The sequence below is a fragment of the Petromyzon marinus genome, chromosome 10 (genome assembly GCF_048934315.1).
Source record: "Petromyzon marinus isolate PM22_M1 ecotype Great Lakes invasive population chromosome 10, UKy_Petmar_22M1.pri1.0, whole genome shotgun sequence".
Lineage (NCBI taxonomy): Eukaryota > Metazoa > Chordata > Hyperoartia > Petromyzontiformes > Petromyzontidae > Petromyzon > Petromyzon marinus.
Genome location: NC_133676.1, coordinates 9,215,750 through 9,229,212, shown reverse-complemented (window position 1 = coordinate 9,229,212; position 13,463 = coordinate 9,215,750). Strand labels below are relative to the sequence as shown.

Below are 13,463 nucleotides of genomic sequence, written 5' to 3'. Positions count from 1 at the left end.
AGGATTATTTTGAGTATTCAATTGCAATGTTCAAATTAAGACACGTTACGAAAAAATATGTTAATAAGTCGAAACATCTTAATAGGCGGCATTATGAATACAACCTCCCAATTATTACCTCGCTTTCACATCGAGACAGTAAGATCATGTTCCACTGCCGGGTAGCAATGAAGGAAACAACAGGTTTGTTATAAGTTCACAAGCAAAATGCACTTGTAGAGCCTTTTCATGAATCCACTGTTAAACGAGGGCCTCGCCAAGCCACGCGGTTTTTTTTTTACCATACTTCACCATGCTGGTCAGTGTGGGTTGGAGAAGACGGGCGCGGAGCATAGTCCTGGGAGCACAGAAGTACAGCACAACAATATGTAATGCAGCACTGCCCTCTTCTGACCACCACAAAGCGCAGCTCCAAAGCTGCCGACGACAACTTGACACGCATGGCGGACTGCCGTCCAAGCGCTATCCAGGCTCATCCCTGCTTGGCTTCGGATGTCTGATGGGATCGGCGCATTGTGCGATATTTGATCAGAGTCCACAAGCAACAACTTATGCTAAATTGTTACATTGACGCACAGGTAGTGGACCGCATTGCTTCTGTTTGCATTGCAAACGAAGAGCCTTTGCACGTGTAACACAATGCTTGTTTACAAATGTGAATCACAATTATGTCATTGTTATCATATCATAAGGCTAAGTCTCCATTCGGAACTATCGCTGAGCATTGCTCTCACCCCGTGTTAGATAACGGCCATGGAAGGAGAGGTTACAAAACTACTTCAGATTTCTCCTAAAGTGACTCTTTTTTATCCATACACTAGGGGGCTCACTTTCCCACATGCCCTGTTGAAAAGGTGTGTGCATAACATGGCAAAGTGCTATTCTTGTTCTTGCTCACAGTTGAAATGTAGCCACATTGTATGAGAAACGAGATTTAAGATTATGGGATTTACGCACACCTAGGTCATTGGTAACCGCTCCTTTAAAGTGGAGTGTGACGCCATGATTTCAGCCAGGTCACCGTTGACCTGGCTGAAACTATTCCACTTGAGAGCTCGGTTTACTCATGAGTGTCCAAAAGATGTATTCAAACTCTGGAATTCAGAGAAATCGGCTCAGTCCTCTCGGACTCCTGAGCCACTGGGCCACCTCTATGCAATTATAATGTTACCTGGGAGAATACGAGACCAGGCCAGGGCACCGATATGTCCATCCCTCCCAATGGATCTTGTTGAGCAACATGAACCCATACAAACGCGCGCGCGCGCGCACATCGCCCTGGCCGCTAACGAGTATTGCACCACGGACCAGGCTGCGGTACAACAAGAATCGTTCTTGTTTGCCAACTCGCCACGTGTCCCAGACCAACTGCCACAATAATTGCGATGGCTCAAGGGAGTTGTCCGTGGCGGTCGCCTTCATTGCGCAACTGCGCTTTAAAATAAGCCACGTACAAAAAACAACAACCTACAATACGGCGTGTTTTGCATATTCCAATATAGGTATATATTTGTATAGTGTAAGAATAGTGGAATAACTTTAGCTTATTCAGCGCAGACGATATATTTGAGTTTGTCGACACAAAGGTGGAAAAACTGTGTTCGCTCTAATTTGTGAACCTTTTAAATTTGATCGGTTATCACGTGAAAATTATTGATGCTGTTTTTACAACCCTTTAACGTTCACTTTTCTATTAAGGCCTCCCCATGCTGAGTGGGTCATGGGGGGGTTGTTTGAACGTAAACAAATGTTTGCCAGCTCTTTAGGTCAGGTTACGACCACTAGAAAAACTAAACTTTATTTTGGAGTGGGTGTTTTTTTTTCATGATGCATTGTGAATCCTTGTACGATTTTTGGATGTTAAGTTACATGAGGAATGATGGACAAACGTTGTCCAATAAATCAAGAGTTGTACGACCGATGCACTCGTTGGACTGGTTCTAATACTGGTGAAATCGGTATCACGAATGGTTTCACCACCTCAGGTGGTACCGATTTCTTCTGTGGCCCATTACTTGGCATTCAATCCTGCTGCTCAAATTGGCACGTAATACTTGGATCGTGCACCTCACATTTCCTCACCGGTTTTCCGATTTTCCTGCTAATAAGCAACTCTAGCGACAATAACCCTTTACATAAGAAAGCTACGAAAAAAAATTCCAAACGTTTTGACACAGCATGGTGATGTGGGAAGACCAATTGGTTCAAGAATATTTCCGTAGCAGGAACAGAGCACATTGTTTATTGTGCTCATGGGCACTGTAAATGGATTATTCATTTGAAATCCCATCTACCAAAATTCTCAGGATCCTGTAAAAAATAATTTGTACAAGTGAGTTTTTTTTACCCCTGATATATTGCACACTGCGCAGTAAATCTTTAGCCATAAAATCACAAGAATTTAGACTAAATGTGTCAACGAGCTGCTGGCAGGATTTCTTGTGGTCATGCAGGTAACATTAACCACAGTTGGGGGAGTGGCTCGGGAGGGAGAGGATGGCAGGGGTCACTCCACAACTCGGGTCAAATGTTCTTATTTTTTTAATGCCTTGCAGATGCATCAGCGCACACAGCGATGTTGCTCTCTACAAAAAGGTCTCTAGGCAGGGCTATGAAAATGTCAGCCCCTGTGAACTGCCCAAGCTTTGTTTAATCCTCAAATATCTCCAAAAAAACAGCAGGGTTCTCAGGAGAGATCAGCACATTTATGATTTATGAGCCCTTTGGGTGACGCGTCTCACGCTGAAGATGATATCTGGGCCAGAGGCCACAGCAGTCAGCTCCGCCGGTTTTGTCAGGGATACTCACACTGGGCAGCGGAGGTTTGATTTCAGAAGCACACAAATTATCGATTTATTGATATGCAACCCTCCCTTGTGCAACTTGTGGCGTTGTCCCTGCTTTGCGAGATAAACTGGGAGCCGGTGCGTGAGGCTGAATACCAAAAAGCCACATCTGAAAAGCCCCTCTGTGGTCAATTGATTGTTAATCTATGTAATTATTGGGATGAATTGACCTTAAAATTTCAGATTGAGATATTACAAAGAATACCTATCATGCATGGCACATGTCAGTAAAATATAGTTTAATATGCACTGTTACTACTTTCAATGTGCATATCAGTGATGAATGTATTCCACATCAGTTTCATTATTTATATAAACTGTGTATGACTATATTCTCTAATATACGTTTTTTTTCAAATGGCTTATAAAGAATAATTTTTCATAAACACCTAAAATATCACAAAATAGCTAAACACCTAATCACAATGCAGTCTACGTTGTTTGATTATGCCATTATCTATGACCTGGTGAGAACGCAATCTTTGCATATGTTGGCACATCTTCCACACTATAGATATGTAAATACACTTATTGTATTCTTGGTTCTTTCGGTAAAGTCACGTAGAAGGGAAACAATAAAATAATAAAAACATAAAACAATAAAATTCTCACTACGTTTCGGCTGCTAGACAAGCAATCATAATCAGGTGTGAAAACCACAGCAAGAAAGTTTGAAAAAGTGGCGGTTTTTTTAACGTTATTGTTTCCCTTCTACGTGACTTTACCGAAAGAACCAATAACATGAATCCCTGCAGTCACGAAAGCTTTAAATCAAAATTTACACTTATTGTAGTAAATGAAAGTCCCACAACCACAATTTTTTTCATTTCCAAACAACTTTGAAAGAAATGCAAATAATATATCGGGAATGGAGACTCGAGAAGAATCTCATTCAGCCCGTTCACGGCTAACAACAGGCAGCACTGAAGACCAGACACACTCCATGTTGAACGCATTCATGAGGGTTATATTTACTGAATGCTTTATCATTTGTTTATTAGCATATCAGCTCCTGTGCGCCGTTATTGACTGATGCCGATCGGGGGGGGGGGTGTTTTTGTTTTATTGGGAACTCTTTCTTCTCAAGCCATTGTCAACACACGTTCTAAACCACACGCTGGCGCTTTCCAACCGGGTTTTTTTGTTTTGTTTACGCAAACGTCGGCTCGTTGACTGCGTCGTTTCGCGGAGCAGCCGTAGTTCGCTCCAGCAGCAACACATGAGCCCCCTTCTCTTCAATGTGCCCCAAGGCAGTCATATTGTTTAAGTCCTTGAAGTTTTATGAGAATCCTCTGTCTGAGATGTCAAGCATCACTGCGAAATATCCACAACCGATTTTCACAGCTAAGCAGCTTTCAACATGCCATTCAAAAGCCACGATAAAAATAATAAACGTCATACAATGACCATTTTTCTCCAAAGGCAGACAAACGGCCATGGCATTTTGAGATTGCGTGCGAGGGGCGTGAAAATTTACTAAACAGAACATTTATTGTTGGCAAATACATCACCTGATGGGATGGAGAAAATAAGGCCAATCGGGATTATATTCTTACAGTGCCCAAGAAGTTGCAGTCGTGAATGACATGCACACACGATGGATACAATAAATATGCACGTTAAATGCACGCCGTTATAAATCAAAGTTATATCACGTGATTTAGTGACGCATCGCATTGATTGGATGTAAAGCGCAGTAGACGGCACAATGAACCTGACAACCGGAGTTTGATTCACCAATGACGGTGAACACCAGTGACAAGTGATATCAGATCGAGGCCTCCCACCACCACCCCCACACCGACCAAAGTGGTAAGGTATATGGTTAAACAATCCCCTTGACCAAAAAGGGATGCATTCACCCAGCAACACAGGGCTGTACATTATTACGCGTTGTTTACAGCAGTATTTGACAAATCAAAAATATATTTCACGTTATCACAACGGAGCATCTAAGTCACACGTGATCTATAACAGATCTCCTATATTGAAAACACAAGTGATGTAAATTCTAACAATTGTGCAGAATTGCTAATTAGACGAACGTTAGCTTGGACGCGGTTGTTTTTATGCTTCCAACTAAAATGTATAAGTGCCACAATTTTCTCCTTTAGACTTTTGAGCATAGATGCGGCAGCACAGAAAGGTGCAGTACAATACAGTACAATACAGTACACTACAGTACAATAACAGCACAATACAGTACAATACAGTACAATAATAGTACAATAATGTACAACACAGTACAATACAGTACAATAATAGTACAATACAGTACAATACAGTACAATAATAGTACAATACAGTACAATACAGTACAATAATAGTACAATAGTACAATAATAGTACAATAATAGTACATAATAGTACAATACAGTACAATACAGTACAATAATAGTACAATACAGTACAATAATAGTACAATACAGTACAATGATAGTGCAATAAAATGCAGTACATTAATAATACAATACAGTACAATAGTACAACACAATAGTACAGGAAAATAATAGTACCATACAGTGCAATAATAGTACGATACACTAGAATAATAGTACAATACAATACAGCACAATAATAGATGTTTGCCACGGTCTCCACTGCTGCCCAATGCCTGACCGCAGCTAATTCCAACCTACTGTGCATTGTGGTCACCCCAACACTCTTACGGCTCTGCTTAGCCATCAGAGATGTGACCGGCAATGGGGTACAGTCTGGTTGATTTGGTCATCGGAGATGTTAGTTCACGTGTTATTCCACTATTCATTAACATATACGTTAATGTTACTCTTCTGCAAGAACAAACAAAAAAAATGTGGGAGCATAAGCTGTCAATGCGGGGCAGGAGTGCAGTTCTTACCTTCACAGCCTCATCAGCATCATCCGTAGCACGGCATCGCCTATCCAAGCGCAGGGCCCACACGTCTCTCCAATGTCACCACGCATGGTAAAAAAAACTTGCGGAGCAGTGGCACATGGACATTCTGGGCCGTGTCAAAACGCCTGCCTCGAAGGGTTTCACACGCACACAGCTTTGACACTTGCCAGCAACCACCATTCACGTCAGAAGAATCTGCCACCTTTTCATGCGCAGACTCGTGACGAGTCACGCTTGCCGATGAGCCACCGTGCATGTGCTTGGGCTTTGAAAGTCATTTTTTTTTCAGTTACAACACTCTCCTTTGATAGGAGTACATTTTAAATATGTTGCGCAAGGGGTAATTAGAAGGAAAGCGAGAAGCAAATGCTCGCAGCGATGCAGCTATCAAATCAACCATCCAATGCATCGATGATATTCAAGTCAGATCAATTGTAGTATCCAGCTCAAACTCGCATTAGGAACCAATCTCCTGTTAAAAGTCTAGAGCCAATGGTGGAAATAGACGCTCTCTTGATGAAACAGCCTAATCGTAAAACCACAGTTGAAATCCCAGAAAGTGGTACAGTACTCGCTTGCGTCAACCTCAGCTGGGTGAAGAAAGGATGGGAGGACGAGTGGACCCCCACTGTGATTTGAACTCTCAACCTTTTTGACCACAGTGCTATCCAGGCAAGCGGACAGAAGCCATCCACATAAAATGATGGGAACTTAAAATCCCCACCTCCCCGCCCCCCTATAAAATAACAGACTGGTAACAGCGTGGTAGCCAAAGGAGAGAATGCATCCAAGACGATTGGCGCGGAGATAGAGCAACGAAATTAGTTTGTGTGCCACGAGTGAAATTGATGGTAAGCGCGGTGGATTGGAAGGGATGGTAATGTGGTAGGGAGGCCTTAATCCAGCAGCGGTTAGACTGTCTGATGATCATAATGATGAAAACAACAGTTTTGGAATCGGTCTCGGCTCATCCACGTGTCGATAATTTGTAGATACTGTGTATTCGTATGACGGAGGCTTTGAAAGACTTGAGCCACTGAATCTTGGGAGATAGAAAACATTGGTGACATTATGAAGTGGCGGTAAGGTCAGGTCACTGCAGTACCAACGCCGCTTGGGTGAGGAAGGGCAAATAACCACAGTGGGTTACAGCTCCCATACTATTCATGCTCCAGCATGACGTATGGTCAAATAATAAACATCCACACCACGGGAGCTACACATACCGTATTGAAGTCTCTCTGTAGATTACCCGCGAGTCTAATTGTCAAAATAAAAAAAACATTACTTCCTATGTCAGTGTCATTGATATTTGGCAACATTGTTCACCAAGTTGGGAGCATTTACACAAGTCCATCTTTAGTTTGCGTGCAAACACAAGCTGGTCGTGTCAATCCGCCGCTGGACAAGGGGGGGCCTCAATATCCAGTGCCACTCGTGGGGGTTATTTGACCGTTTGGTCAATACCGGTTTGCAAAAGGCAGGAAGCACAGGTGATCGAACACAACCCTGTACAACAATGGCTTTTTTTCTGCACTTCCCTTTTGCTGCTCACAACGTAGCACCGCCCTCTGCCCCCACAGCAATAGGTGTACTGGATTTCACTCTAATTGCTTGCACAGTATCGGGCCACAATTAGCCATCTATTATAATGCCACTGCCTATTACAGACTTCGTGGCTCATCCTGAAGGTATGTTTTCATTACGACCCAGACCGGCTTCTCCCTTGCAAGCAGATATGTTATTTCAATGAGCTCACTGCTGGTTGAAAGCATACACACATATGCGCACACTCACACGAGTATTACACGGGACTTAAATCCTCGCCGGTCAAATGGAGTAGGCAACGTGAACAGAAGACAAAGCTGGGTTTCTGTTCCCGACAGACCTGGATGAAATATACACAGCGTTGTAATTAAGCGGCACATTTAGAAGCACATTTGGCAGACAACTAAATTAGGTGATAGTTTATGCGGAAGAATTACGATGACGTAATAGTCAACTGCCTGCAGATGTTACCAGCAATTGCAAAGACCAAAACAATAAAATCAGAAGTGTTTATTTCCAAAAAAAGAGTCCGTGTTTATAATACATCTTTATAATTATCATTATTACTTTAAAATAAAATTGAGATATACGTCAAAGCAAAATATTGTACACATTTACTTTGCAGCGCTTATCAGGAGAGAAACGTGAGTGCGTGTTTGCACGTGTGTGTGTGTGATGTTGCATTATATGGGTGTCAGGCTGGCATCAAACCCCCTTCAAGAAAATGGGATGCGTGAAGACATCGTTCTTGATGGATCTTGATCAAAGAATCGTGTACAGGCGCCAATACTGCAATTTGACTTCGTAAGAAAAATACATTTCATCGGCGGCACCACCACTACCACCAAACTTTTCCACCAGCAGTCCACGTACACGAGAGTTGTACAGCCCTTGGCAATCCACTGCTAGATGAGGGTCCCCAAAATCCACGGGTGGGGGGGGGGGGTCAATCAGATGCACAAAGTCTGTACAGCGGTCTCAGACGTAAGTCACTTACATTGTACACGTGTAGTCATGTAGTTAGTAGTGCCCGTCTCCCAGAGGCTGTGAATTATTAAGGCAACGGACGGTGAATTTAAGACAAAGCGACACTTGTTTAGGGTCAGGTTTACAACACGGGACAACGTAGAGTAATGGACATTTCACTGGAATCTTGTTTTCCCGTCTTATTGGCCTCGCATTTCCCTGCATCATAAGAATAATTATATTTTATGGTTATTTTATTAAAACACAATCGGACACATCACGTGTGTGTGTGTGGTTGCTTCCAAGCTTGGCCCAAGAGTTACACAAGAACCAAGAAAAAATAAAAGAGTTAAATCAAGGGTCACGTTACAAAAATAAATAACTTATCTTCGAAAGCAGGTAATGCGATACGCACACAAAATTATGACTCTAAGCGAAGTCTATACCCACATTACACGGGAACAACTACTGTATTAAAAACCTTCTGCAGTCCAATCAAGTATAGGTTCAGTCCGTCCGTCGAGACGGCTTTAACGCGCGTATGTTTAGCAATATATAGGGCAAACTAAAATGATTTAAAAAAAAACACGTAATTTGAACGATGGGAGATATTTCATCGAGTCAATGTTGGGTGAATCAACCCAAAAATATCCCTAAAAATTCGCCGCATGGAGAGTTAAAAAACAAGTTAAACAAATTCATCATTATCATCATCTGTACAAAATCTAAAACGTTTCGGTTGTTTATTGTTTGCTTTCCTTCTGTGTAGTTTAAGCGCGCTGTTTTAAACGAGAGAGAGAGAGAAAGAGTTCTGGCTCTAGACGCACCACCCGCGGGTCACACCGTTGTCTCGCCGTGCGACTTATTGCTCAGTCTGCTGTAGAAGTTACGCCACGACTGCAAGGTCTTGCCCGACCAGATCCAGAATCCCGACGTGATGCCCACGATGAGCGTCATCAGGTACTTGATCATGAAGACGGTGAAGTCCGGCTTCATGTTGGGGTAGTGTCCCTGCGGGCACTGAACGGCGAAGCTCTTGCACGTGTGGGCGACCCATGACTTCTCCCACTGCGCGCGGAACGCCTGCTCGTAGAAGTAGCACGCGATGACGATGGTGGCGGGTACCGTGTAGAGCACGCTGAAGATGCCGATCCTCACCATCAACTTCTCCAGCTTCTCCGTCTTGGTGCCGTCGTGCTTCATGATGGTGCGGATGCGGAAGAGCGACACGAACCCGGCCAGCAGGAACGAGGTGCCGATGAAGAGGTAGACGAAGAGCGGCGCCAGCACGAATCCGCGCAGCGCGTCGATGCTGTTGAGGCCCACGAAGCAGACGCCCGTGAGAACGTCGCCGTCGACCTGGCCCATGGCCAGGATGGTGATGGTCTTGATGGCCGGCACAGCCCACGCGGCCAGGTGGAAGTACTGCGAGTTGGCCTCGATGGCCTCGTGGCCCCACTTCATGCCGGCCGAGAGGAACCACGTGAGCGAGAGGATGACCCACCAGATGGAGCTGGCCATGCTGAAGAAGTAGAGCATCATGAAGAGGATGGTGCAGCCCTCCTTCTTGGTGCCCTGCACCACAGTGCTGTAGCTGTCCTCGAAGAACTTGTTGCAAACGATCTTCTCTTCGAAGAAGAAGCCCACGATGTAGGCAATCGACACCACGGCGTAGCAACCCGACAGGAAGATGATGGGCCTCTCCGGGTAGCGGAACCTCTCCATGTCCACCAGGTATGTGAGCACGGTGAAGAGCGTAGAGGCGCAGCACAGGATGGACCACACGCCAACCCACATGCGCGCGAACCACAGCTCGTCTGCGTCGAAGTACATCAGCCCGTTGGACTTGCTCGGCTCACACGGCGACCCGCATTCCTTCTTTCCCAGAAACTGGTAGTTGAGATAGCTGGGCACCCTGAGCACGTGGGGACAGGTCAACTGATAGCTCGACGAGTCGCCGCCACTGGCACCACCGCCACCGCCACCACCGATTCCGCCGCCGGAGGATGGCCCACCGGGACGGTAGTGCGGCGGCAGAGTGAACGAGTCTCCGTGCGGAATTGGGTGCGGGTCGGGAGGAGTCGGGTGGCCGCCCTTTTCGTCCGTGTGGTTCTGCCCCACGCAGATGTTCTCCGAGCCCTGCACGGGGAAGTTCTCGCAGCGAAGCCGCTCGGGCCACTGGAAGCCGAACTTGTTCATGAGCGTCTCGCAGCCCTGGCGGGCCCTCTCGCAAAGCGAGCGGCACGGCGGGATGGCCTCTTCCAGCACGGTGCACACGGGCGCGTACATGGAGCACAGGAAGAACTTGAGGTCGGGAGAGCACTGCACCTTGACTAACGGGTAGAACTGGTGCACCTCGAGGCCGGCGTCCTCCTGGTTGGTGTGGCCCAGCAGGTTGGGCATGATGGTCTGGTTGTAGGCGATGTCCGTGCAAAGCGGGATGGAGATGGGCTGGCAGAAACCGTGCTCGGGCACAGAGATGCCCTTCTCGCCGTGCGCCTGCGCCTCCACGCGTGGGCTCTGCGCTGCCAATAGCGCGCAGCCCACGACGACAAGGAGGTGGTGGTGGTGGAGGAGGTGGTGGTGGGTCCTGGCTGGGGACGGGAGCCCGCTGCGCTGCCTCGCCCGCGCCATGTGTCGAGCGTCTTTCTTCCCCGCGTCACTCGCGCTACCGCCGCGGTTGGCTTCTGCTGCTGCTGCTTCTTCTTCCTGTCGAGTTTTTATTTCGCCTTCCTCTCTTCGCGCACTCGTCCCACCCCCCCCCACTCCCCCTTGTTTCGCCGCACGCCGCTCAAACTTTTACAACAACAAAAGAAAACCTCACTAACCACGACACACAGACGGCACCCGGACTCTTATCCGGGCGACGACTCCGGCGATGGTGGTGGTGGCGATGACGGCGTCGAAACAAAGGGACTAACTCGCTTTTAAACAACAACTCGGGAGGAGGTAGAGGCGGCCCACTCGTCGTGTGGTGGAGAGGGAGACGATATTGGGAAGAGAGGGGGGGGGAGATGCCTATGAACTCACTGCGCTACTTGACGCAGGATAAGTTGCGCTCCGAGCCCTTTGTGCCGCGTTCGCGTCGCGCTCGCCGTTTCGAGGCGGCCCGCACTGAAATCTGATCGCGCAATGGATTGGGTTTGGTGGATGGGATGCAGCGAGAGGCGGGGGGAGGGAGATGTGTGGGGGGTGGGTGGATGTGGGTGGGTCGGTGGAGGGGGGGGGGCGAGCACTGAGATGTTGGGGGGGGGGGGTCGAACGGAGCGCCTTCAAGCGGCGTGGCGATTATGGATGTAGCCAATAGGCGAGCTGGCAGCTAATTCGTGCCAGATTTTGGCGGACCGAGCTCTGGCGATTGGTTGCAGCTGAGCGAGGTTTTTTTCCCCTCTCTTTCTCTCTCACTGGGAACGGAGCACACCCCCCCCCACCCTCGGGGGGGGGGGGGAAGGGATGATCGGGTGGGATTGGCGCGTCCCGATAATTACGGAGTTACGCCGGCACATAAACACGGCGCTTGGGCCCTGTCGTTCGGCTTGGTCGCTTTCCTCTAAGCGCGTCAAACTAAGAAAAAGATTCCGCAGTCACGGCGTGTTGATGATGATTTGTGATGACGATGAGCTGTATCCACAGAGCCTCAGCCCAGTCTCACAAGGTGCACAAAAAGTGGCCCGTAATGTTTCAGGAGAATGCTGTTGATTGTGGTGGTGGTGGTGGTAAATTTTTTGGGCAAATTCCCGACTTTTGCAGGCGGTAGGAAATCGCAGTCATTATCAGCCTTAATCATTCCACTTCTGCATGAATGCCTCACCAAGGCGTCACCGTCTCTGAAGATGATGCGATGTAATAATCAAAGTAACTGCTCGACGTGTCCCTGCCCAAGCCCCCCTTACTTTACAAGTTTGAGTGATGTCGTTAACCTGTGTTTGTTCTCTAACCCATGCGCGCCCCCCTCCCCCGTCTCTCAAAGTGGCAGGAGAAACCCCACGTGGCTCTCCACTCTTCTTGAATTCTGCTCGTCGCGTAGAGAACGCACAAATGTTAAGCAAAACCGTTCATGAGCTGTACAAAGAAAATAAATAAAACAGGCATAACGCCTTCTTCCCATGTTGCGTTCTCCACCTACACATAAAAAAAAGCTATTTTACATCCCATCGGCCTCACGATGATTTGGGAATGCATATTTCCAGCAGCATTGGTTGAACACAATCACACTCAATACCGGTTTCGACTTTATACGTGTCATCAGCAGAGCCGGGGCTCCTTTAAACCAACGTTGGTGAACTGATCCCATGTGTAAAAAGGCAAGCGACTCCCAGCGAATTTCCGTTGGTGGCTCCGGGTCGGGCATTGTTATTCGCAAAAGTAGCTTCTCCCTGCGCCTCCCCGCGTCTCATTTCAATAACAAAGAAGCTTCATCGTTATACCCCGCGTGCCAATTTAAAGTTGACATTGTATTTCGTTTACAGCTACTCACCAGCTCTCGGTGAGCATTGACGGAGGAGGTTCTGGGGGAGGGGGGATAAAGTAAACTAATCGCGATAGTGAACAGTCCTCTATTTTAAACGTGCGACTTAAGACTTCACGGGGTCTGAGAGTCCTGCTTGGGAAGATTGGCCAGTTATATGTATTTTTAGTACGGTGCGAAAGAAGTTCAACATACATAAATACATATATAATTTGTGAACACAGGGGAATGATGTTTTCACTCTACGTAGGTGAAAAGCTTACTTGACGTACTACTTTCTATAAGCTGCCTTGTTACCATGTTGGTGGGTGTCCCGCGTACGCATTACAAGTATACGTGATTACGTCAATTAGGTAAACAATGAATAATCTGAGTAATTATTTCACTGTGGATGAAGGCCTCCCCCGCGCCTTGTCGGTCATGGGGGTTGTGTGACAATGTGGGGAGCGGTAGTGTAGCGGTTAGCGCGCTGCGCTATGAACCTGGCGACCCGGGTTCGATTCCCGCTCACGGCCAACACCAGTGAAGATTATCTGAACCGGTCCCGGGCCTCCCCTAGGTCGACTCAGCCTCAAATGAGTACCTGGTGCGGTGTGTAAATATCGCCACTAGGGAGACAAAGGCGGTCGGGCGTGGTGCTGGCCACCCACCCCCTCCTGTACCGTTCCGGCCTTCATAGGTGCTCGCTAACAGCACTTGCCCCTACAGTCTGTTAAGGCTATACGGGGGATCTTTTTGTGACAATAGAAGTTCGGCA

General features: G+C 47.0%; 1 protein-coding gene across 1 annotated transcript; it reads right to left on the bottom strand.

Moving 5' to 3' along the window:
- Window positions 1-7,767: 7,767 nt before the first annotated feature.
- On the bottom strand, window positions 7,768-11,413 carry LOC116940954 (frizzled-2-like). The gene has a single exon (XM_032951399.2). It carries the CDS (start codon window positions 10,870-10,872, stop codon window positions 9,076-9,078), a length of 1,797 nt encoding a protein of 598 aa, XP_032807290.2. The 5' UTR covers window positions 10,873-11,413; the 3' UTR covers window positions 7,768-9,075.
- Between the last annotated feature and the right edge of the window lie 2,050 nt (window positions 11,414-13,463).